Source organism: Sinocyclocheilus rhinocerous, unplaced genomic scaffold (genome assembly GCF_001515625.1).
Source record: "Sinocyclocheilus rhinocerous isolate Xijiao unplaced genomic scaffold, SAMN03320098_v1.1 scaffold19, whole genome shotgun sequence".
Classification (NCBI taxonomy): Eukaryota; Metazoa; Chordata; class Actinopteri; order Cypriniformes; family Cyprinidae; genus Sinocyclocheilus; species Sinocyclocheilus rhinocerous.
In genome coordinates, this window is record NW_015638975.1 from 1,007,340 (window position 1) to 1,033,634 (window position 26,295).

The window sequence follows — 26,295 nt, forward strand, 5'->3', positions numbered from 1 at the left end:
TTTGCAGCGCGTTTCTTGATTTGCATGTGTTGTGAGGATTTGCAGCTCGTTTCTTCATTTGCATGTGTTGTGAGGATTTGCAGCGGGTTTCTTCATTTGCATGTGTTGTGAGGATTTGCAGCGCGTTTCTTCATTTGCATGTGTTGTGAGGATTTGCAGCGCGTTTCTTCATTTGCATGTGTTGTGAGGATTTGCAGCGGTGTGTTGTCAAACTGATGAAGATGTTTTCTTAATTTGCTGGTGTTTTTTCAATTTGCATGTGTTTTCTTAAGTTGCAGCGCGTTGAACTCTCTCGGCCACCGTACATATGCCTTAAATACGGGACAAACTGCGTTCCGTATAGCTTTCATACGGAACGCTTCATTGATGCCTTATATACGGGACAATTCTGTATTATACGGAACGGTTGGCAACCCTACTCGTGAGAGACAAGACAAGCCAAAGCACGAAAGGGCAATCTTTTCGTGAAATTGTCTAGTTATTGAGGCTGTGTGAATGGCAAAACAAAGCTCTCGAAAGCTTTGAAAGAACTGTAACAAGTGTTTCTCACAACAAAGAAAGGACCGCCATCCATCGCACTGGCCTCAGACTGCTGGTCTAGTACATGCTCTCTCTCCACTGTGAAGGATCAAAATAGCGCCAGGAATGGAACTTTTAAATTAAGTACAATTTTCATTTAAAAAGAATATTCTCAGAATACAAAAATATTCAAATGAAGCTGGAATACAAAAATATATTTACAAATGAAATGAGGATGATATTAGTCGCCTATACGGAGCTTCAGTAAAATATCTCAGAAAATAAAGCGAATACAATAGCCCCATTCCCCTACATATCAGTCCCATTTCCTATTTAAATACATTTTTATCGCTGGAAAAAAAATATGCATAAATATGTTAGAACATTTGCAGCAAAAGCATGTACATTTTTTTTAATTAAGCATATACAAAAGTAAATATAAGAATGTACTAAACACCTGTTTTTTTTTTATTACAGAACAAAACAAAATACAAAATACCAACAGACATTTTACAAACGACATTTGAAAAGGCAACAACAAAAGTAAAACAGAGTAAATAATAAATAAATAAGATAAAAATAAATAAATAAATATAAAAGAGGGCCATTATATTACATAAGATTCCTTATATAAAAAAAAAAAAAAACTTAAATGCAGAGCAAATTCTAACAGTCTTTATAGCTTTCTTATTAGTAGACACCGAAATCACATTCAAATAATTTCTCCATTCTCCATTCCTCTTAAAATCCCTCCATATGACGTAATGACGTCCATTCACGATCACGAGGTGCGTTCACCTGGAAACGCGCTGCTGTATTCCGATATAGTGTTGTCGTAAAGCTTCCGAATCGACTCGGGTCTGCCAGCCATCATAAGTAACGTTACAGGGGGTACCGCCTGGTTGAGCTTTGCGCTCCGGCGACAACAAAAGAGCAATCATGACGAGTGAGTATTGATTTTTATTCATTTTGTTGACATGATCTCAGCTTCTACTATTATTAATGAAAGTACTTTAGTAGAAAAAGCCAAATACAGGAGCGGTACGATACAAGGCTAACTAGCTAGCTTATTCTGTCTAGAGTCCACGAAAAGAAATCACAAGATTAACCCGCTAAACAAGGCTAATGCTGGTTTGTGGTGACATTAGTGATTATTAATTATTTATTATATACACTACGGCACGGAAAACGTTTTCTAGATGTTGTGTAAAAGTTAGTTTATGTGTGACAAGTTGACAGACGTTACACATTAGCAAACTTAAATTATATTGTCAATAATACTTCAATAGTAATTCCACGGGGCGAAATTCTTTTCTGAGGAGTGGACAAAATGTTTCAGAAGATCAGGAAGTTGTTTATTTTGTTATACTGTCGATAGTTTTTGTCAGTGTTTTGTGCGGATGTTGTTATTGTTATGATGCTCTCTGGCGCCCTCATTGCCACGTCGCCTCACTGCTACACATGTCTGTGTTGATCATACTGTACACAGATTAGGGTTTACATATTAAACGGTACAGCATCAACGTTCCTTACTTTAAAAATACACTTCCTGATACTGAATAGATTTGCCAGTTGCAGTCTGGAGATTTTAAACAGTGTTATGTTGTTCATTCTTGTTTCATCCTGTCTGCAATATCTGTAAAATTTAAGGCAGTAAAGTATGAATAAGCCATTAAGAGTGTTGCAATGTCTCGTCCTGCAGGGGGAAATCAGCGTGAACTTGCCCGTCAGAAGAATGCTAAAAAGCAAAACGATCAGTCCAAAGGGAAGAAAAAAGAGGATGGCCTCTCAGCATCTGCCCGTAAGCAAAGGTACAGCACATAAAGATAATAACTAACAGATGCATTGAATTGCGAAGTGCATCATACTGAATGTGAATATGATTTTTTTTTTTTTGTATTTCAGAGATGCTGAAATCATGCAGCAGAAGCAAAAAAAGGCAAATGAGAAGGGGGACCCTAAAGGCAAATAACCAGTGAATGGGGCATTGCCCGACCTGGCATCCTGATTTTTTTATTTTGTCAAGAGAGACTATCTGTCATTGTGTAGATGTGGAGACTTTGATTCTTTAATGTTTGAACCCAAACTCCATAATGTGCTTGAAAGGGCATATCAGCTATACAGTACATAATGATTTGTGTTCAGCTATGGAGGAGAGAGTTTTTTATGTTCAAATAATCAGAGCAAGCCCAAATAATGGGAGTCTCAAAAATGTCTGGACTGGCATTGTAATCTTGTATTTTTGTATGAAGTGCCCTTCTTAATAAAATGTACATTTTTAATTCACACCTAGCAATTAAACTGTTATCCCTATTAACGTGCGTGTATTATGATTCAGTGTTTTTAGCCATTCACAATTTTTTCATTTACTTTGATTCCTTTGCTTTTTTTAATTCAGAATAAGCTGTAGTGTTCAGATAAGGTTTGAGGACTGATTTCTACAAACTACAACCCATTTACCATATACTTGCTAAAGCAGTTACAATGTGATTGACAGTATTCAAATTATTCAGTGCACTTTTTAATAAGATGTGTGAAGTAAATAAATATTAGCCATATTAAAAAATAGTGGTAAACTCTCAGGGCATCACATGTATATAAATACATTTTTACTCACTTTTATTTGCTTTTTTTATTCTACTACTGATATGAAATGTCAGTAACCTCATTGTATACTATAAGTTGGTGCTAACATTATGGACTATAATGTGTGATATCCATAGTTTTCCCTGTTTGGTGACAAATTGATGGCCTGGACTTTAAATGCATATTCCACCACTGTTAGGTAGGTCTGTGGGTAGGAAGAAACTGTCAAGGCCTATGTCACAGAAGCAGGAATGTGTGGGTATGCTGTAAACATCGAAAATGTTTCTACTTATTGCTTGATAGATATCACTGAAATAGGTTCCCTGAAGCCACTTGTCTTTGTACACTCTGTGAACAGCAAAAACGAATCTGGCCATGGCCATTCACTGGATGCTATTTTTAACTAATCAGATTTCGAGGCGCTATCCAATAGGGTCTGGCTGCAGACATGCACTTGCATTTTCAGACTTGCACTCTCAGACACCTGCACTTCCGCAATTGACATCACTTGCAGTCTTTTTTTATTTAATTTAATTGATTAAATTTTTTTTTATTGAATCTCTCAACATTTTACACAAGTAGCCAGGTAGTGAAGACAAGAAAAAAGAAACTAAACCACTAAGTCACTTGCAATCGCCGCTTGCACTTTTAGCTACTTGCAATCCACACAAATCGTGCGTGGTTAAATGATTAAAACTAATTTAGTACTATAACATACAGGGTCCTGCAAGGCATAACGGTCTAAGATTATAAAGATCTCATATGCTCCTCTAAAACATAATTAATATGTACAGATAAGCAGGTGAGACCAGAATAAACAGAGTTGGTCCATTTAATATCACTTAATGAATTTCTTAATGCGTGTTCATATGGTCTGTGTAGTTTGCATCAACAATAAGAAATTCTGAATTTGGTCTTTATCATCTTAGTCCGTTATGGCACAAGCGTTTTGCTGTAGGCGTATGGGAGGAATAGTAAAAGTTTGCTCGTTGTGTTCATGGGCATATGCTTGCCTTGTAGTAGTACATTAAATTAATAAACTATATATCGAATTTGATCTGTGTGGCTTGCAAGTGACGTCACGGTAGCTGAGAGTGCAAGCGGCGATTGCAAGTGACTTCGTGATCCCAAAAGGGTCTGGCTGCAGACTTGCACTCTCAGTATGGCAAGCCGTTTTAGCATTAAATACTCCTTGATGTACTAGTCATAATTTAGTTTTGACTAGTCAAAATTCCAATTCCAGATATCTATTGCAAACGTTACTGCTCTGGGACAGGTTCTGTTGTTCAACACACCTCTATAGTTCATGATCCACGTCACGATTGGACCAATAAGCTGTGAGCAAAGTACGTAACCAAATCCATTCTCATAGCATGCGTAGTATGGCAAGGATGTGTGTATGGAATGTTATGGAAGAACGTACAGTAGGTAGCGACTAGCGACCATTTCCCTATAAGCTGTAAAATTGGAATAGAATTAGAACAAATTGAAAGTGAAGAAAACCCTAGATGGAAACTTAACACCAGAACCACCAGAGGTCGCTGTATACCTAAAAGCGCCAGCGGGTAAATTTTACCCACGAACATGGCAACTGTATTTATATGGATAAAGAAACGCTCAGGCTACGTATTGAACATTTCAAAGAAATGAAACCAAACACCCTGTAAACGCTGTTGACTTTGCTTACATGATGGAATTCATTTTGACTTTATTTATGAAACTCATAACCGCTAAATCAGTGAGTGAAAGACATTGCCTAGAAATGTACAATGTTAAAACATAAGCGACAAGAAAATGACAGCGCGAAAACACATGCATTATATAGCGGGTAAATTCGACCCGCTGGCGCTTGTAGGTATAAATGCCCAGTTTTTTTATCTGGTTTTATCTAAATAATTGTTAACAACATTGGATTGTAAATTACATAATTTTAGTAAAAGTCAATGACTGGGAGACTTGAATGTTTTATTTTAAATCTGTTATGTACATTTGAAAAACAGCCACGGGGTAAAATTTACCCCGTGGCGGTTCTAGTGTTAAATCTGCTGACTGGGAAAAATCCCAAGAAATAAGTGAGACAAGAATGTTAGCAATAGATATATCGGAAGAAGATGTTGATGAATTAAATAAATGTATAAGTGAAGTTATTTACAAAACAGCAACTGATGTTGGGAAAACCACAGGGAAAAGGAGAAAGAAGGTTGTACATGGTGGACAGAAGAGTGCAGTGAAATTATATATATATAAAAAAGGAACAGCATATTTAAGAAAGTAAAAAAGTCATATTCATTTAATGATTTTATTGAATATAAGAGAACACAAGCAATTGCCAGGGAAACAATTCGGATGGCAAAAAAAAGAATTATTGGAGGAAATTATGTGATGAAATTGGAATAGAGACAGATGTTAGTGAAATGTGGGGAATGATAAGAAAGATGGGAGGGATTCAACCTAACAGAGAAATTCCAGTTTTAATTAGTGAAGGAAAACAAGTCATATCTAACTCTGGAAAAGTAGAAGTATTGGCTGAAAATTTTGTTAAGGTTCATAGTAATAGAAATATATCAGAAGAAATGAGATTATATAGAGAAAACAAAATGAAGGAAAATCCAAATATTTTAGAGCAAAGAGATGTGAATGAAAGCTCAATAGATGAAGTTTTTACCATGTATGAATTAAATCAGGCACTTGTAGGAGTTAGAAATACTTCTCCTGGTAAAGACGAAATATGTAATGAAATGATTAGGTATCTATCAATATCTAACTCTGAAAAAGTAGAAGTATTGGCTGAAAATTTTGTTAAGGTTCATAGTAATAGAAATATATCAGAAGAAATGAGATTATATAGAGAAAACAAAATGAAAGAAAATCCTAATATTTTAGAACAAAGAGATGTAAATGAAAGCTCAGTAGATGAAGTTTTGAATTAAATCAGGCACTTGTGGGAGTGAGAAACACTTCTCCTGGTAAAGACGAAATATGTAATGAAATTATTAGATACCTATCAGATAAATCAAAGAACATTTTATTATATCTTTTTAATGGAGTGTGGAAATTAGGAAAGCTCCTTTCCTCTTGGAAACATGGCATAATTATTCCAATTGTAAAGCCAGGAAAAGATCATTCGCAAGTTACAAGTTACAGACCGATTGCATTAACTTCTAACCTCTGTAAACTAATGGAACGTATGGTAGTGGCAAGATTGAATTATGTCCTGGAATCAAAAAATCTTTTATGTCCTCATCAGAGTGGTTTTAGAAAAGGCAGAAACACAACAGATGCAGTTTTAAGTCTAGAATCGGATATAAGAAAGGCTCAGGTTAATAAAGAAGTATTAGTTGGTGTGTTTTTGGACATTGAGAAAGCGTACAATATGATGTGGAAGGAAGGACTTTTAATTAAATTGGATAAAATGAATATTATGGTAGAATGTATAACTGGATTAAGGAGAAAAAAGAAGACAACACCGGTTGGCATGAGCAAAAATTGTATGAGCAAAAACTGGAGCAAGTATCTGAATTTAGATTTTTAGGTATTTGGATGGCTTCAAAGATAACATTTGCAAAACACATTCAACAGATAGTAGATAAATGTAAGAGAGGAATGAATGTACTGAGGTGTTTGGCAGGAATAGATTGGGGAGCTGATAGACAGTCTCTAAAAATAATATACTGTGCACTTATAAGGTCTACATTTGATTACGGGAGTATGATTTATGGAACAGCTTCAGCATCTCTGTTAGATAAGGTGAATAAAATACAAAATCAGACATTGCGATTATGCTGTGGAGCATTTCAAACTTCTTCTGTATCAGCTTTACAGGTTGAAATGAATGAGATGCCACTGGAGCTTCGCAGGTTGAAGCTGAAACTGGTGTATTTGGCTACTATAAAAGGGCATTCAGAAATACACCCAGTAAAAAGAGTATTAGAAAACTGCTGGGAACATGAATATGTAAATCTAAATAGTTTTGGATGGAAAGCAAATAGTGAGGCTCATCAAATTGGAATAAGTAAATATGCTGTTTGCAATACTGTAGTGTTGCCTGTAACACCTCCATGGTTATTCCCAATGCCTGCAGTTGATCTTCAGGTTCTAGTAAGTATAAATGATAAAAACAGACAAGAATCTAAAGATACTATAGTACATAAATATTTGGATCAGAAGTATATATCAGTAACTCATATATATACAGATGGATCTAAAGATCCTGAAACAGGACGCACAGCAGCAGCAATATATGTTCCAAGGTTCAGGTATAAAATAGCAAAAAGAGCATCTAATCATCTATCAGTTTATACAACAGAAATGATTGCAATATTATTGGCTCTTCAGTGGGTTGAAGAGATCAATATAGGCCTACCTGAAGTGGTCATATGTTCAGACTCTTTTTCAGCATTATCAAGTTTAATGAGTGGTACATTTTCAACTAAACAATACATTTTATCAGACATTTTACAAAGTTTGTTCAGAATGCAAACAAAAACAGTTATCTCTTTTGTATGGATACCTGCACATAGGAATAGAAGGGGAAAAAAACTAAAAAACATTAAAAAACATCCAGACATAGAGTTTAATGTTCCGACGAGTAAATTAGAAATAAATGGGCTAATTAAAAAAACATTAAAAGATATGTGGCAAAGTAAATGGGATGGTGATAATAAAGGACGACATTTATATAGTATTCAAAAAAATAAAATTTAAGTATCTATCAAAGACACCGAATTAATGAACAGGATTTAAAGAATTATTATTTTTTTTGTTTGTTTGTTTTTTCTTCGTTCTTTAGCTTCTTAGTTTTTCCTTTAACATCAATGCTCCACACATTAATGATGGAAGAGCAACAAGAATTGATTTAGCAAAAGGAAAGTCATCTGCATTAGACTTAACCATTGTTTCAGGAAATTTGGCAAGGAGATGTATGTGGAATGTATTGAACCAAAATTGAATAGGTACTGATCATTATCCGATTACTTGTAAAATAGGAATAGATATGGAAGTGCATGTAGTGGAAAGATTGCCTAGATAGAAATTTAAGTCAGCTGACTGGGATAAATTTAAGGAGGTAAGTGAGACATTGATGATGGAACTAGAAGAATCAGTAGAGGAGGTTGAAGAATTAAACAATAGAATAAGTGAGAGTCTATGTAAGGCAGCAGAAGAAGTAATTGGTAAAAGCAAAACAAGTAGAAGGAAGAAGCCAGTTCCGTGGTGGAATGATGAGTGTAGTGAAGCAATAAAGCATCGGAATAAAGCTCTGAAAAAGGTTAGGAAAAATTATGTTTTTAACGATTTTATTGAATATAAGAGGAAACAGGCAATTGTTAGGAAGGTGATCAAAAATGCAAAAAGAAACTATTGGAGACAATATTGTGAAAGTATAGGGGAAGAAACTGAAATAAGTTCTGTGTGGGGAATGATCAAGAAGATGAATGGAATACAAAGAAATAACAGTATTCCGGTTATAATAAATGGAAATAAACCCGCTGTTTTGGATATCGAAAAAACTGAAGTTTTAGCCAAAGCCTTTGTAAAAGTACATAATAATGATAATATCCCAGACAGTATGAGAAGGCATAGAGATAATTGTTTAAGAGATAATCCAGAATTATTAGTTCATAGAGGATTATCAGGAAGTACGTTAGATAATGATTTTTCCTTTTCCTTCTTTTTGAACTAAAAAGGGCCATTTTAGGGGCTAAGCAAACCTCCCCAGGGAAGGATGATGTGTGCTATGAAATGGTTAAGCATCTATCAGATACATCATTGTATATTTTGTTAAGGCTTTTTAATAGAATCTGGGATAAAGGGATTTTACCGACAATTTGGAAACATGGGATTATTATTCCAATTGCAAAACCAGGAAAGGACCCTTCATTAGTTTCTAGTTACAGGCCTATAGCCCTAACGTCTAATCTGTGTAAAATTATGGAGAGAATGATTATATTTAGATTGAATCATGTTCTGGAAAATAAACGATATTTTTCTCCTTTCCAGAGTGGGTTTCGGAAAGGTCGGAACACTATGGATGCGGTTCTATGTCTAGAGTCTGATATAAGGAAGTTTTAGTAGGAGTATTTTTCGACGTGGAGACGTGAATTCTACGACATGAATTGGAAAGAGGGACTTCTAATTAAATTGGATAAGATGGGTATTGGTGGAAGAATGTTTAACTGGATTCATAGTTTCCTTTTTGATAGATCTATTCAAGTCAGGGTGGGTTCGTCATTCTCCAAAACATATTATACTGAAAACGGTACTCCTCAGGGAAGTGTGTGTAGCCCCATCCTATTTAATGTAATGATTAATGACATTTTTTTCCCAGGTCAGTGCAGGAGTTGAAAAGTCTCTCTTTGCAGAAGATGGGGCATTGTGGAAGAGAGGGACTAATGTTTTGTATGTGGTTAAAAGTATGCAGAGTGCAATTAATGAAGTGGAGAAATGGACAGATAAGTGGGGATTCCGATTATCAGTGTCAAAAACACAGGTTATCTGTTTCTCAAAAAAGAGAGAATGTAACAGTATAAAATTACAGCTATATGGCAAACCTTTAGAACAGGTGAATGTGTTAAGGTATCTTGGGGTTTGGCTGGATACTAAAGTGACATTTGGAATTCATATACAAAAAATTGTTGATAAATGCAAAAAAGTTTTAAATATTTTAAGATGTCTAGCTGTGGTGGATTGGGGGGCCAGACGTCATTCACTGAAGAGAATTTATTGTGCACTAATTAGGTCAACCATAGATTATGGATGTATAGTATATGGGTCTGCATCCAAAACATTGCTGCATAAAGTAGAAATGATTCAATCACAGGCATTACGAATATGTTGCGGTGCTATCAAGTCTTCTCCTATTCCTGCCTTACAGGTAGAAATGAATGAAATGCCTCTTGATATCAGAAGAATAAAGCTAATGTTGAATTACTGGATATCAGTAAAGGGACATAATGATACTCATCCAATTAAAAAAGTGTTGTTAAAATGTTGGGAACATGAATCTGCCGGGCTTAATAGTTTTGGATGAATTGCAGAAGACGAAGCTCTATCGAGAGGGATCATAAATGTAGAATTGAGCCCTCTGGTAGTAGTAGCAAAATGGCTTCACCGTATTTGGAGAATCCTGTAGACATCGGAGCCCAAATTGTACAAAGGGCTTTACGCAGGGAAAGAGTTATAAGAGATAAACAAAACCCACTGGCATTCTCTGATGAGCACTTATACGAGAGATACAGGTTTTCGTCGGGGGGAATGTTATATCTTTGTCGGCTTCTTGAGCCCCATATTAAAAACCCGACGCGGCGAAGCCACGCGACCACTGTCCCGCAAATGATTTGTATCGCTTTGCGTTTCTTCGCAAGTGGCACATACCTGTATGAGGTGGGCGATGCCGAGAAGCTCAGCAAAAACACAGTTTGCCGAACTATTCGTAGGGTGGTTATCGCACTCCAGAGATACATAAACACTTTCATTGCGTTCCCTGGACATTTACCCACCGTGGCCATAAAAGACGGCTTCTCTAAAATAGCTGGTAAGATGGATTTATACACGAATACACCATCAATAATGATCGATAAAAGTTGCCAAACAGATTTTTATTTTTTTTTATCTTTTAAAGGATTCCCTAGAGTTATTGGAGCAATAGATTGCATGCACATTCCAATCTCTACACCAACAAAACAAATTGAGGCTGATTATCTTAACAGAAACGCTACTCATAGCCTCAACGTTCAGGTAGGTATATTTCTTTTGACTAATATGCATATATTTTCGTGATAATGTATCACTAACCCATGGGACTCACCTACTGTGTGTTAATTACAGATAACTTGTGACCATCAGTGTATGATCACAAGTCTGGATGCCAGATGGCCTGGCTCTATGCTGGACACCCAAATTTTCGAGAAGTCGTTTTTTTTTTCTTTTCTTTTTCTTTTTTCTTTCTCTCTCTCTCAGCTTAAGTCTTTCTTCTTGTTCCATCAATTAATCACACTCCAGCTCAGTAGGTGGCGGGAACGCACCGTTTTGTTTGCTTGCCAACCGTCATAAAAAGACAGAAGAATGCTCCACAATCCATCCTAGTAGGTGGCGGTATATGCACCTAAAGCTGGTTTGCCAACCGCCATATAAACGTCAAAGAAGAAGAAGAAGAAGCAGCATGCGTAGTAGTAGCAAAGAGAATAGAAGTATACTCTGGTAGTAGTAGCAAAATGGCTTCACCGTATTTGGAGAATCCTGTAGACATCGGAGCCCAAATTGTACAAAGGGCTTTACGCAGGGAAAGAGTTATAAGAGATAAACAAAACCCACTGGCATTCTCTGATGAGCACTTATACGAGAGATACAGGTTTTCGTCGGAGGGAATGTTATATCTTTGTCGGCTTCTTGAGCCCCATATTAAAAACCCGACGCGGCGAAGCCACGCGACCACTGTCCCGCAAATGATTTGTATCGCTTTGCGTTTCTTCGCAAGTGGCACATACCTGTATGAGGTGGGCGATGCCGAGAAGCTCAGCAAAAACACAGTTTGCCGAACTATTCGTAGGGTGGTTATCGCACTCCAGAGATACATAAACACTTTCATTGCGTTCCCTGGACATTTACCCACCGTGGCCATAAAAGACGGCTTCTCTAAAATAGCTGGTAAGATGGATTTATACACGAATACACCATCAATAATGATCGATAAAAGTTGCCAAACAGATTTTTATTTTTTTTTATCTTTTAAAGGATTCCCTAGAGTTATTGGAGCAATAGATTGCATGCACATTCCAATCTCTACACCAACAAAACAAATTGAGGCTGATTATCTTAACAGAAACGCTACTCATAGCCTCAACGTTCAGGTAGGTATATTTCTTTTGACTAATATGCATATATTTTCGTGATAATGTATCACTAACCCATGGGACTCACCTACTGTGTGTTAATTACAGATAACTTGTGACCATCAGTGTATGATCACAAGTCTGGATGCCAGATGGCCTGGCTCTATGCTGGACACCCAAATTTTCGAGAAGTCGTTATGTCAGCGCTTTCAAGAAGGTATGATAAAATGGGAACTGTAGACAACACTTGAATTAACTGTGACATTGTGACACTTTTCTCTTTTCTGTTCATTGACAGGGCTGTTTGATGGCCTGCTGGTGGGAGACAGAACTTACGCATGTCAGAGCTTTTTGATGACTCCCTACCCTGACCCCGAGACAAAACCACAAAATGACTTTAACATAGCCCTCAGTCAAACCAGGCTCAAGATAGACACTACTTTTGCCATTTTAAAGGCACGGTTCAACTGTCTTCGTGACCTAAGAGTATCACCAGAGCGGGCATCTCAGATCGTAGGTGCCTGTGTTATTCTCCACAACATAGCCACTATAAGGAAGGAGCGGGTGCCAAATGAATATCAACTCCCACCTGATGATATTGACCCCTTCACGCAGGACCATCCAACTGGCAGAGGTGTCAGAGATGCAATCACAGCAGAATATTTCTCTTAGCATTCAGTAAAAGCAAAATGACCAACATGTTTACATGTTCCTTAACTGCCTTTCATATTGTTAAGACAAATGTTTCATATTCTAAACCTCTGTAAAAACCACTCCACAGGTTGTGAATTCATATGAATTCTTGTAAAATGTAAAAAATAAAAACTGCAGTTAGAATTCTGCTTCTGTTTGAATGGAAAAAAGTTTATTTCCAGGTTTAAATAATTTTTTTAATGTCAGATTTTTTTAGTCAGAGTTTGGACCTCTACGTATAATAATTATGTATCATGAATGTATTCATCTTATTTCAAGAAGAGAAATCGTTCATCATAAACATTTTTGACTCTTCTCAACTGTGCTTATGAAATTACATACTCAGACTGTGACAGTTTGAGTTTATGCAAAATTTAATTTTGCATGTCAGACAGTGGAGATACTCTTTCAGACCCATTTTCATTTCTTCATTAATGTACAAACCTTGGCTACAATATTAAACCGGGATGTTGACAGTGGCCTACCTCATTTACAGCTTACAAATACTGGTAGAAAAAATAAAGTGCGTGAATGTACAATGTAAAACAACAGTAAAACAGTGTCAAAGTATAAAAGACCGCAATCTACTTTACATTTTCCATTGAAAACACACAAGCTGAAAACAGTGGAATGTAACACATGATTAAACAACATCAAACATGTCATGATTAATGTGGATTAAAAAGACTTTTCCAAGTGGAATGGATGTCTGTAATAGCAACGTTAGTGCATGGGTGTGTTTGAAGTCTGGATAACCCATAAATGAACATAGCCTACAATGTTCTTCTACATTTTTTTCCTTTTTACCCTTAAACAGATTGCAAGTTTACAGACATTTTCAGCCTTTTCCCACTGTATTAACCACTCCTCCATTATCTCACTCTTTACCAAAATGCCAAGCATACCGTTTATACTGTAATATTATAATATTGTATTATTGTACAGTATCATTACCTCGTTTCTGCCTGTTTAGATTCCATCTATATTCTGTACCAAACACAATAACCACCAACCTATGAGGCAAAACAGAATCTCAAGTTTTTGTGCTTTACATTCCCATATAACTCTTCAGATGTACATTCAAGGGTATTAAGAAAAAGTTTCTTAATGCTCATACACGCTTGCAACATTTTATCTAAAAGCAAATATAATTTGTTTTCCATAATTACGCCACATTTCATAGTTCCATACACATCATACCATTATTTAACACCAGGCACTTTACTAACATGAACACATTTGAATAACAGAATAAACACCAAGAGACTACTTCCCAAAAAGGACTAAGAAATTAAACAATAAAATGGAAATTAAAAAAAGGGAATAAATAAAAATAACAGCAGATTTCTAAAATGTTAAGAAAGTAACCAAGTTCTATAACACTAACAAGCAACCTGGTCTGAACTGCCTGGTGTTCAATGCTGGTATAATGAGAATCTGCAGAGTATGGGCTATGGGTTTCATAGTCAAATCTTACATTTAAAGTACCCCATTAAACACTTATGCATTGAAACTTTGCACAAAGAATAGCAAAGGAATACAAACAGACATAGAACAGTCTTCTCACCTTGAATTAGGCATCATTACTCTTTGTCTTGGCAGTGATAATAGCACCAGTACCATTCCTACAACACAAGGCTCATTGCCCATCTCTCTCCTGTTCATCCATCTGGTCCACCCTTCCTTGGATTGTTGTTTCTGATCTCTAATGTATCAGCGCACTCTCATATTAACACAGTAAACTGTGTCATATTTTACCGTTTAACATGAAAGAGTGAAGGAGATGTGGGAGTAGATTTGAGGGCATTGTCTTAAACAACTACAATTTGGCAATACACACACTGAGCATGTCCCATCTATTCTCTTGTGCTCAGGGCTCAGTACGCTTAGTCTTCAAGAAAGCTGCCCATTGAATGTACCAAGTGAACATTAAGAGTGTTAGACTGAATTTCCATAATTTACGCATAAACATCGGAAACGTCAGTATTTTACACCACAGAGTCTCTGATCTCAGAGCCCAGTCGTACTCGTGGCCGAGGGCTAATGTCACTGACTTCCACATGAGTCTCTTTAAAGCCATTCTGTGGCATTTGGGCAAGTGTCTGTGCTTCTTTGGAGTTGTTCTGCGTGCTTGTCTCTGATTGAGCGATTGTGTAACCACAGTTATCCTCCAATGTCTGGTAGCTTTTGTGGTCGGATGGGGAGGTTGGAAGCTCACCAGCATTGAGGGGTAAACTCTCCCCAGGCCTGACTGTGCTCTTTTGGGCTCCTCCAGTTTGCTCTCCTCCTCTCAGTACCTCCTTCATCCAGCCCCTGTGTCGATATGCTACCGACAGCCCGAACGAAAGCACACAAACAGCTAACAGCACACACACTACGGCCAGCTCTGTGCCATACGTCTTTATGCGCAGTTGAGCGGCGCGCGCTGATTCGCTGGACAAGACATCCGACGATATGCTTTGGATTATAAGATGTTCATCCATCTGCCCCGTATTGGTTGTAGTCTCGGATAAAGGCTCTGCCTTCACACAGTAATTGGCCAAGAGCTGCCTGAAGCCATGTTCTTCTGACCAACACGAGAAGACCTCATCGCTGCCTGCACGGCCGCTGACTACTAACCCACCCTCCGGGCTTGGGAACAGGAAGTGTCCTACATCTGGCTTGTATGACCATTTCCTTTGTGCATGGTTGGAGCGAAGATTGCAGAGCAGCAGGCGAAGAGTATTAGCTGGGACGATGATGAGCACGCAATCAGATTCTTGGGAACTTGGGAAAGAACGTGGTGACACTAGAAAGAGAGGAAGAGAGATGGGTGTTATGAGATATTCAGATGGATGATAGATGCTTGAATATGTCGGGATTTGTAGGTTTACCTGAGCTCTCAGAGTACACACTCAGCATTTTGCTGTTACATTTTAAAGTGTCTGCCTTCTCGATATCCTGCTGCCATTGGCTGAAATATGCAAAAGAAGGTAGAAATTGGTATTGGTACAGAAAATGATTACTTCAACAGATGACCTGGAAAAGGGAAGGAAAGAAGACTTACTTTTGTGGTGGGATACGTGTGACGTCAGTACAGTGTGTGCCTGTCCAGGCACAGTATGGGTCTCTGGCCAAAACACACTCGCCACAGTTGTTATGGAAACTGCAGTTTGCTACTGGCAGCTGCACAATACCAGAGTGTGACGACACAAATAACAAACCCTGTTTGTTGAGAGAGAGGGTTCAAAGTAAGAGAGTGAAATGAATGCTTTGTGGAGCACAAAGGCAAGTAAAATGTGTAAATGTTTGTTCAAATACACTACCATTCAAAAGTTTGGGGTCAATTTTTCAAAAAAGAAATTCATAATTTTATTCAGCAAGGAAGCATTAAAATGATTAAAACTGAGATTTTACAATGTCACAAAAACATTTCTATTTCAAATGAATGCTGTTATTTTCAACTTTCTATTCATGGAAACACTCTGAAACAAGATTCTACAAAAAACGAAGCAGCATAACTGTGTTCAACAGTTACTTTTTATGCACCCTTTCATAAGTATAAACAGTAACACTTTCTGTTAATTTGTGTTCTTGAAATTGAAAGGTTAAAAATGTATCAGTATATGTAGATATTAAAATTAACCAAATTTAATAAATGCTGTAAAAGTATCGTTCATTGTTAGTTCATGATATTTAATGCATTAGCTAATTATAACAAATTGAAAAGTGTTAGCACATAAACACACACACCTTAGTTGAATCCAGCTCTATGTTTTGTACAGGTTGTTGCTCTGGGAACAGTTGGATCTCCTCAATGATGTGCATTATACCGTCTACATTCACAGCCTTTTGCAAACGTCCATCATCTGACAAATCACAGAGCATAACATCAACAGCTATTTAGAAAATAAACGAAATCACAGAAACCCAGACACTCAAAAAAAAAAAAAACACATACCTGTGCCAATGAACATCACATCGTAAGCTTCATGGAGGCCTTGCACATGGTGCACAGCAATTTGTGTGTAGTGCACAGAGTGTGTGAAGAGCACAGGCCGACTTTTGACAGGACTGTCCATCAGGAAGTGGTCTTTCACAAAGTTTAGTACCTTATCTGGCATATCAAGGGATGAGTCTATTCCCAGCTGCCTTGAAGCATTAGTAATACACTGCAGAAAGGACAAAAAAAAGCTTCACAAAAAGCTTCACGGAAACTCAAAGATCCTCCACTTATATAGAACTGGTAAAGTGTATATGTAGGAGTGTGTGCCATCTTACCATTCCAGGTCGTGGCTCAGGTACAGAGTGAGTGTGTGTGTACCATTGCTGTGTCTCTCGGTTCACTTCTTTGTAACGGCCATTAAACGCTTTTTCTACCTGATCCATGCTGAACACACACACTGCTGAACTTCCTGCCAGACCTTTACTCCTACAAAACATACAGCAACAAATTAGCAATGTTACATTCAGTTTCTAGTATGATTAATGAAAAACATCCTCTCCCTTCAAGCTTATCTTCCTTTGCCACTCTACATTTTTTGCTCACCACTGAGAAGTGAAGACTGCATAGAGGAGTGTGTTTTTCTTGCGTTGGGCTGGGAGCACATACACATCCTGTATGATGTTGAAAGGAAAGCCATCGTCCGGTAGCGAACACAAGAGTTGAGCTTTCAGAAATGTGGTCCATTTCTTCTGCAGGACTCTCTCCCCACCTTGATCCTCCTGAGGTCATACACACACACAAACAAATGATTAACACTTTCAAACCAAGGTATAGTCTCAATAATTCACAATACTCAGAAAGACCGCTAGGGGGTATCATAACTCCAGCCCTGGTTTCAGAGCATCTGGACCAAAATAACGAGAAAAAAACAAACACTGTTGCGGTACCATAGTACAGTATTAGATAGTCATAACATGGTACTAAACTATTATTATATGCATATACCATAGTATTTATATAATTCTCCAGGGCATCTCAAAGAATAATATTGTAATACCATAGTACATGTCTAAAACAAAACATGGTATTATCATGGTACTTCCATGGGTTTTAGGGAGCATCAGTGGGAGGGAAAGTAACACACATATGAGCATTATTAGGGAAGAGTTCACAGTCTCCTGTGATTCACCTTGTTCATCAGCTTTTTAAGTTAACATGAAACTAGGGTGACCAGATGCCCCGGTTTTACAAGTGTCCAGAGTTATGACAACTAAAAAAAAAAAACTTTTACATTTATCCTGCTTCATCTGTTACACTCAATGACTTGAAATTAAAGGACAAGTTAGAAGATTTTCAACCAGCTTTGAATTGTTACAATGTCTGTATTATATGTAAATGAACCATGTGTACTCTTTCTCCATGCTACCTGCAAAAAGATATCCATGTTTATTTGTCACCTAAAATCTGTCCTAAAGTAAATTAAGCTAGTTTTAAAATGAGTTTTCTAAAACAGAGCTTTTTCTAATTATTGGTTAACATTGTCCAATAGTCGACAAAAAAAGTTATTTCAGAGCCAGAGCAAGTCTTTACATTTTAATAAAAGAATATTAAGACTTTATAATGTAATGTGCACTAATGGATTTTGCATAATAACACCAGGAAACATTTAGATTTTTATGTTGACCTTTAGAGCTAAAGCAGAATGAGCTGAGGAATCTTTAGAAGATAAGAATATGCTATGTGCAAAGTGATATTGGAAATATTGGCATTTGTGTATGCGTGTGTGTGTCAGTACGTGTTCTTTCTCAGGTTTATGCTGACTTTATCAACAGTGTGTGAACTGCTTAAACAATCCATCTTACCTTACACACACGTGCGATCCTGGACACTATGGTGTTATCAAAGAAGTCGAACTCTTTCCCCATTTCGCTGAAGAAAAAGTAGATCTGATCATCACTCCTTTCGCTGTCTAAACCTGTAATATGAGCAGAACCTACAAACGCTGGGTCTAACGGACCACAGCACACACACACACACACACACACATACATACAGAAATAAAAACACTTTCAAAAAACATATTACAGAAAACAAAATTGTATAACTGTTTATTTAACCTCAGTATCAGTCAGCAATAATTTGTTTTCAACATGCGTGAGAAAGCAGGGTTCTGTAATCACCGATGTTGGCATTTATTTTTAGATATTTATCTCTTAAGAAGTCCCTTGTGAGGAAGTGTGTGTGTGTGTGTGTTTGTATATATTTACCCTGGAGCCAGTTGAGAGAGTTCTCCGTTTTGAGAGGGGTGCCAGACCCCAGACTCCTATATATGGTGGGTTCATTTCCCTGGAAGTTACTGACAGTAGCAGTGTACAGTTCCCCATCTGTAACACAACAAAACATACAAGTGCTTATTAACACTAAATCACCATTTTCATCAAACTTGATGTTTATATATGAAGTTCAAACAAAATGATTGCATTGTTTTTTCATGAGTATACTCACCCACTGTAATAGCTGTAGATCTGGATTCTGGATTAAATGGACAGCGTCCACGTCCGTCTTCCATAACGTGTTCCCCCTTTTCATCTCTTTCCAGAGAGAAACTTGAAATGTTCTACAGAATTTCCAGAAAAACACGGAGGAACAGTTAGAACAAATGACACCAGATGCATTTACACAAATGGGTCAATGATATAATAGTATTTTGATCAAAAATACAATTTTTAAACATTTAAATATACAATGACTTGAATACATCTAATTAATTTATTATTAAGTAGATTGTCATATTTTATCTAGACAGTCTACTCATCGACAATCTTTTTATCTATTCTTATTTAGAAAAAAAATAACAATAACAAAACTGATTATTAAAATTTGATGAAAAATGCAAAATAAAAGTCATGTCTTCTAACCAAAAAATGGGGGGAAAAAAATTATAAATTGTATAAAAAAAATATCTACAGACCTTCATGACTGTGTGTAAAGGTCAAAATTCTTATACAATATTGGATCATTTGTTTTTATTTGACCTTTATATTATTATTTTTTACTTGACAGTAACATGGCAAAATGACAAAAGTTTCTTAAAACCATATGAAGCCAACATGAATACAAAGACTAACCTTCTAAGAACTTAATTTTTACACTAGATTTAAAAAAAAAAAGCATCATAACATCATAAAGAGAAAAAAAAGTCTCACAATGTAAGCACAGATGGGACTGAAGGCATACGTTCCACACACATACAGGTGTGTGCTGTTCAGACGCAGTAAAATCTTGATGTAGTTGAAACAATCAGTCTGAAACACATAAGAGACAGATTATTTTTTAGTTTGTTGTTAATATATTGCTTCACATTTATATTAACAATCCCCACATACCTGGGGGTCCTTTCCCTTGAAAATACACTCTTTCCTCTTCCTTTCAGGAGTGCTCCATGTGAGCTGCAAAACATACAAAACAATGCTGAGTAAGATCAAAATGCACTCCTACACACTACTACAAACATTCTCGCATGCACTTACAGTTTTCTGCAGATACGTCACGCTGATGTTATCCAGGCTGAGAGAGAATATGTTCTCCCTGGCTCCCACGTAGATCTTGTTTTCATCCGGGCTCAGCAGAAGTGTTGAATAGTTATACACACCATCCACAGAGAACTCTCTCACTGATCGTCCTTCTGCATCTGAACACACACACAGGCAAAAATATTACTTTAAATACGCAGCTTAAATTCACTTCATAAAAAGAACAAAAAGATTTCACCCATATATACTCAACTTACAGGCCAAATTCTTACAGTGCATTCAAAATTCATCCTGCACTCCTCACATGGAACGCACCTTCAAAACTACAAAAACCTGGCACACAAACCAACCCTTTAAAATTACGTCGGTTTGCATGTCCAGAAGGTTTTCCTAGCAGGGCACAGAGGTCACTAACATCAGTGTTTACTCATATAAAACCCTTTACAAGCCGTTTTGTTCTAAGTACAACCATTACATTTGCATTTTCAACCTCAAATGATTGAGTATGGCTGTTACTCTGATACAGTACACCAGCCAGAGTTTGCAAATGGTTCTAATAGCTCTTGTAAATGTTTACAATCAAGGATTAAACTCTCCTGTGTGTTTGGCTAAGATGAGTGAACGCAACATTTGGAACAGTCTCGTAATGGGTCTTTCGGGAATAAGAAACATCATGGCAGTTCAAGTAGCCCTAAAATTGAGCTAAATTATTTCAGATGAGTGGGAGTCTGGGCCAGAAGAGCTTCTTCTACAGAATACAGTGCTCATTACTGCTTTAGTGATCATAATGGCACATAATGTGTTTTTATATTTATTTATTTTAAACATTTCTGGCTCTACCATGATAATATATTCCAACAAAACCGTTTTCAACACTGGTAATAAAATAAACATTTCCAACCAAATCAGCATATTCTAATGATTTCTGAAGGATCATGTGACACTGAGGACTGAAGTAACGGCTGCTGAAAATTCAGCTTTACCATCACAGGAATAAATTACATTTTAAATATATAACAAAATGAATTGAATTGTAATATTGAACAATATTATTATTTTTTTTTACTGTATTTCTGATCAAATAAATGCAGCCTTGGTGAAAACAACATGGAATAACCACCTGATACCATCACTGTATCATGCTACCATAGCATCAGTGTGAATGAACTTAACCCCCACTAGCTCTAGGTGGGACTATTATATTAGTAAGTAAATTGTGAATAGCTTTCAATAAGAAAGCATCTGTCAAATAATGAATAATTGATTCTTGCACTCACTGTATGTGAAACTGATGCGTGCTGTGACATCATCTTCACTCGCCACAGTTGCTTGTAAGACTCCAGCCAAAAAAATCCATATGGTCCAAAACAAGAGCCAGGCAGAGTTTGTGGTTTCCATGGATACTTTCCATTGGTCTTTACATTTGGTTGCCATGGTTTCTGCTTTGCAGTTGAAGATGGTTATATTCCAGGTATCTTTGGTATTCAAATGTTATGTTTACACCACGTCGTTGATTCTTACTGGGATTCTTAAGGTCACTGAGACCTTGCCATTTTTTAATTATGTCCTCAAAGAAGTCAAAGTTGAAGAGATATCAGATCCTTGTGGGCAAACACACACATTCCTCCTTTTAGGGACTATCTGCGTAGCAAACTCCAATTAGACAGCCTGGAATCTGCAGAGGGAGAAACATATTAGTCACATGATCACGAACACACTGAATGATAAGAAGGAATAATAAGATTATAATTTAATGTCACAAAAACCTTGAGTTACAGACACTCACAGCTGATACAAAAGACATCTGAAGTCTGAATTAAAGAAAATAAATGGGTGTTTCTCAGTTCAAAAGAGACTGATCTCTACATCCACAACACATGCTTCAGTGTTTTTCTGGGAAAGAGGCTGAATCTCATGTCCTCCTCTGCATGACATTATCCAAACAGAATTTGGAAATGCAACAACTCCTCCCTTTTGGCCTGATCAGCTTTTAAGGGTGGTATGTCCTGAAAACAGGAAGGCTGTGTAGTCTCTGTAGCCTCAAACACAACACACAAATAAAATTACAAAATGCCATACTGATTACGCTCATGTTCTCAATTTCTATTTATTTGTAATATTTGTATTATTTATTTATTTAGCTTTCCTTTTTGGAGAAAATTAGATCAGCATTCAAATCCAATTCCAAATAGACTGACATAAAATAAACTGTTAGATAGATCAGGTGACTATTTTGTCTTAAGCAAACCATAAAATAACAATTTAGATAATTAAATAGTCAAAGTTAAGCCATGAAAAAAATATACAAATATAGATGTATTCATCTACAATATAGACAAAATGACGTATAGATGTTTCAACTACAAGTACAAGTTGTACACAAACACACATGCAGCCTGCAGACAGAACTGTCCTGTGCTCCTGTTAAGACTCAAGAGTCAGAACTGGAAGTCAGGCACTTCTAAATGATTAAAGACTGAGGTAAAAATAAGACATGTTGCTCACACTTACATGAAATACAGCTACAGCCGCCCAATCACATGCACCATTACGTACACATAAACAAAAATATGGCTCAATAAGAACTTCCCCTACATAATATATCATTTTTGCCAATTACTAATGTTATTAATATGACAATTAATTCTCCATTTATGTTGAAATCACCTGATTTAGTGCATAATATCAAAAGATGACATGAAAGGGTGATTAATAACATGACCTCTCAACCTGAGGATTTTGTAGGCCTACACTAGATTACAATTAATTCAAATTGTGATGTAACTATTTTTTACAGAATTAAACATTATGCAGTGTGAACAAATCTAAACTAAGTCTTTCTCAGCAGACCCTTAATCAAGCACCATAAGTGAATGTCTTCTCATTGTCACCACAAATGTGATGCATTACATCGTAAACTACTAGGCCATCTAGACTAGAGAAGCAATAGATACAGAGGTCAAACTTGTTATCTTTCACTTCAAAAAGATCTCTGATATATGCAATAAAATTTACAAGCTGTCTAGCATCTTTCCCCTAAAACACTTTTATTATACTAACTGGAAAAGGGCAGTACAACATTGGTCTGGTTTCTTTTACTACTTCCATTTGCATGGTAAGTACCTAGGGCAAAAAGTTCAATAAAGGCATCTATATCAATAATTTCTACTGAAACTCCTGAAGGTCATCTACAAGTACAAACAACAGAAATTGCACAGTGGCACAAGCAGCAACAGCCTGGTGCTTATGTTCTCAGACTGTTAAAAGCAAAGGATCTTTTCCTGTCCTGAGGTGTGACATGGTGAGAACGGTCTTCCTCTGACGAAGTAATAAGCCAAATGGAGAGAGGTTATCATTTGTTGACTTCCATCTGACTCAAAACAGAAGAACTCGAACTCACACTATCTTTACTAAATAATATAAACATCAAACGGTTCTGTGATAGGACATACAAGGTATTCATTGTCTTTGATCCAAAAGGCTGATGCAGTTCTAAACAGAGCAGAGTTTAAGTAAACAATAAAGGACTGCTTTCATGTGTTCTCTTCACTCACCCAACCAGAGACTAACTACAGTTGTTACCTGTTTTTTGTTTTTTTTAGAAACATTAAGTCTTCAGTCTTTGATTGGAAATATTGGAAAGCTTTCCTCAGTTTTGATTACTTTGTTATAAATCAGTAACTAAAATCATATTTTGTATAAAACATTTTTTTGATAACTATTTTCAATAAAATTGTTATCTCAAGTGTTAATCATTATCAAGCCTCCCTTATACTACACTCCAAAGTCACATGGTCTGAAGCAAAAACAAAAAGTCCAGCCGACACAATTAAGGAGGATATTATCGGGTTTTCAGATTCCACTCATAATTAAAATGATTAATATCAATCAGTAATGTTAATGAATGCACTACTCCTGATTAAAGTATCTTTGAGTCTGACAAAAAGGAAACATTTTACAGAATGAGTTCTGCAAAAGTGGGATAAATACATTTCATGATCAAATGCTCTTCAAATATCAGTAGCCAATCAAATATAATATTTTTTTTTTCATTCTGTAGATGCTTTCATTTGCCTGACATCATCAGTGTTGGGAGTAACGCATTACAAAAGTAATAATATTACAGTAGTATATTACTTTTTGCTGTAACGCAGTAATATAACGCATTACTAATCAAACATAGTGGATGTGATCAAGCTTCAGTATCAAAAATGATAACTCCATTTCATTATTCATGAGGGTCTGTTTTAAGCACTATTCCACTTTAACTAAATATGTTAGATAAAGTGACACAGACCTAATTTGACAAAACATTATGTGTTATCCAGAGAACTGCTTTACTTTACATATAGCAGTCACTTTTGCTGTGAACTGCCACTGTCCTCGTTTTACTGATGATCTACCTCACTTGATTTTAATTTGCAGTTCAAATTAAAAGCAACACCTATGCCAAAAATCTAAAATGAACGCAATAAAATTATGATACGTTTCATTTACAGTTAAGAGGGTGGTAGCGCCACACAAAAAATTAAAGTCTAAGAGTTCACAGCTTTTATCTGTGCTGTATTTTTGCACAGTTCGCCCTACTTCCAACGTTTATTCTTCCCTCACACATACTTGTAGATGTCGAGTTTTACTTTGCGGTGAATGTGTGAGAGCCTGTTTTTTACAGTCTATGGTGAGAGCACATACGCACAATTCAGCACCACCTTGTTTATTTGAGCCCATACATTTCCACCCACCTACCCACCCCCAACTCACTCACCCACCCTCTACTACCACTACAAACACAATATATACAGTCTGGATCCTAGTACACTTTTAGTACCAAAGCACTTATGTTAAACGAAAATGAATAATTTACTTACATTAAAAAGTGATGTTTTGCAACATGACTTTACGCACACAGCATTCAACAGATAAACGTGGTCAGTCCTACATCTTCTACGAACAATACTGAATCCTCGATCGCACCTCTTGGTCAACCCACTGCCCCTTTAAATAATGGTTTATATACGCAACTTACCACAAAAGCGCTTAAAGCCATTACACCGCTCTCCGAAGAGACTGCCAGCTGATGCGAGTCGTAAATGAGCGTTTAGATTTGTATTCCAGCATGGTTCCTCTCAGTCCCGGTTAACTGTATAAAATTCAGCCGCTGATTTCTTCGCTCGTGGATCTACCGCTGAGACTGATACTCGACCCTCCTCCAACCATTCACTGGAGCCACACCTCTAACACACTCACACATCAAACGAGAGGTACTCCTTTTATCCCGAGATCTGTCAGAGAAACAATGTTTTATTCAGTCACATATTTCATTTTACTGTAATTTACTGTAACATACTGTAATTAATCAGTTTTTTGGTTAATCATGTTTTTTTGGTTCGCAGTTAATTAAATGTAGGCTAGATGACATGAAATGTTTACATTTACAGTTTAAATGAGACAGAACAATCTTTACATATACATATATATATATATCCTTTTAACTCAAAAATTGTACAATTGGTCACCATTGTTATCTTGAAAACAAGTGTTTTTTTTAAGTAGCCTACCTTAAATGTAATTATACCAACATATGTAAATCCTTGTTTGTTTGCTGTTGTTGCTTTTATCTAAAAAGGGTTTAATAGTTTAAAAATAGTGCAGCCAACCAGACGATATTTGAGGTTTCTGGGACTCCCAAAGTTAGATAGTCATTCAAATTCAGGAGAATAATTCACAGTGTAGCACTCAAAGGAAATTACAGGGGATTAGAGGTAGATCAGCAGCAAGGGCCAGAGCTAAGCGCAGGCATCCATGAAATCTCTAGTAATGTTACAGCAGACTAGCATCAAATGCAGTTTAATACTTCTAATGAGCAGTTGTGCTCTTAGTCAGGAGTTGGTTATCAAAAGGATTTTTTCCAACTTCGGGTGGTACAGTCTTTTCTATCGTCTTTTGACTGGTAATGACATTCTTTTGATTCATTCACTCTGTTATTGTGTCCTGATTGAGATTCAAAGTTAGAATGTTGCTTTGTTCACCTGGTATTCATTCACCAACTGCACCCTGTTTGCGCAGAAATAACAGAATCCATGCCATGAAGAACTTACAAAAAGTGTTTAATCTGTAATGAGGAAGAACCTGAGAGAAAGGTTCTTATGCTTCTGTGTCATGCTGTACTATCTTCTTATTTGTACAGGCGTAAGCTCAGCGTCTGCCCTTG

General features: G+C 36.6%; 4 protein-coding genes across 5 annotated transcripts; 3 read left to right on the plus strand and 1 right to left on the minus strand.

Moving 5' to 3' along the window:
- Nucleotides 1-1,353: 1,353 nt before the first annotated feature.
- On the plus strand, nucleotides 1,354-2,836 carry serf2b (small EDRK-rich factor 2b). Its single transcript, XM_016566127.1, has 3 exons — nucleotides 1,354-1,465; nucleotides 2,222-2,330; nucleotides 2,425-2,836. Exons 1-3 carry the CDS (start codon nucleotides 1,459-1,461, stop codon nucleotides 2,489-2,491), a joined length of 183 nt encoding a protein of 60 aa, XP_016421613.1. The 5' UTR covers nucleotides 1,354-1,458; the 3' UTR covers nucleotides 2,492-2,836.
- Nucleotides 2,837-10,190: 7,354 nt separating this feature from the next.
- Nucleotides 10,191-11,092, plus strand: LOC107750603 (putative nuclease HARBI1). The gene is made up of 4 exons (XM_016566094.1): nucleotides 10,191-10,636; nucleotides 10,724-10,839; nucleotides 10,930-11,015; nucleotides 11,062-11,092. The coding sequence occupies exons 1-4, from the start codon at nucleotides 10,204-10,206 to the stop codon at nucleotides 11,090-11,092; spliced, it is 666 nt and encodes a 221-aa protein (XP_016421580.1). The 5' UTR covers nucleotides 10,191-10,203.
- A 152-nt stretch (nucleotides 11,093-11,244) lies between these two features.
- On the plus strand, nucleotides 11,245-12,762 carry LOC107750502 (putative nuclease HARBI1). Its single transcript, XM_016565907.1, has 4 exons — nucleotides 11,245-11,748; nucleotides 11,836-11,951; nucleotides 12,042-12,150; nucleotides 12,232-12,762. The coding sequence occupies exons 1-4, from the start codon at nucleotides 11,316-11,318 to the stop codon at nucleotides 12,603-12,605; spliced, it is 1,032 nt and encodes a 343-aa protein (XP_016421393.1). The 5' UTR covers nucleotides 11,245-11,315; the 3' UTR covers nucleotides 12,606-12,762.
- Nucleotides 12,763-13,971: 1,209 nt separating this feature from the next.
- LOC107750503 (semaphorin-4B-like) lies at nucleotides 13,972-25,268 on the minus strand. 2 transcript variants are annotated; one of them, XM_016565908.1, is made up of 15 exons: nucleotides 24,953-25,268; nucleotides 21,362-21,759; nucleotides 20,082-20,242; nucleotides 19,938-20,000; nucleotides 19,758-19,856; nucleotides 19,057-19,168; nucleotides 18,819-18,935; nucleotides 18,414-18,559; nucleotides 17,155-17,330; nucleotides 16,887-17,037; nucleotides 16,567-16,777; nucleotides 16,359-16,474; nucleotides 15,673-15,830; nucleotides 15,500-15,579; nucleotides 13,972-15,414 (listed from the first exon to the last, which is right to left on the minus strand). In XM_016565908.1, exons 2-15 carry the CDS (start codon nucleotides 21,516-21,518, stop codon nucleotides 14,615-14,617), a joined length of 2,547 nt encoding a protein of 848 aa, XP_016421394.1. In that variant the 5' UTR covers nucleotides 21,519-21,759; nucleotides 24,953-25,268; the 3' UTR covers nucleotides 13,972-14,614. The 2 variants fall into 2 exon arrangements, with proteins under 2 accessions (XP_016421394.1, XP_016421395.1); XM_016565909.1 differs by lacking the exon at nucleotides 24,953-25,268 and adding an exon at nucleotides 21,871-21,947.
- Between the last annotated feature and the right edge of the window lie 1,027 nt (nucleotides 25,269-26,295).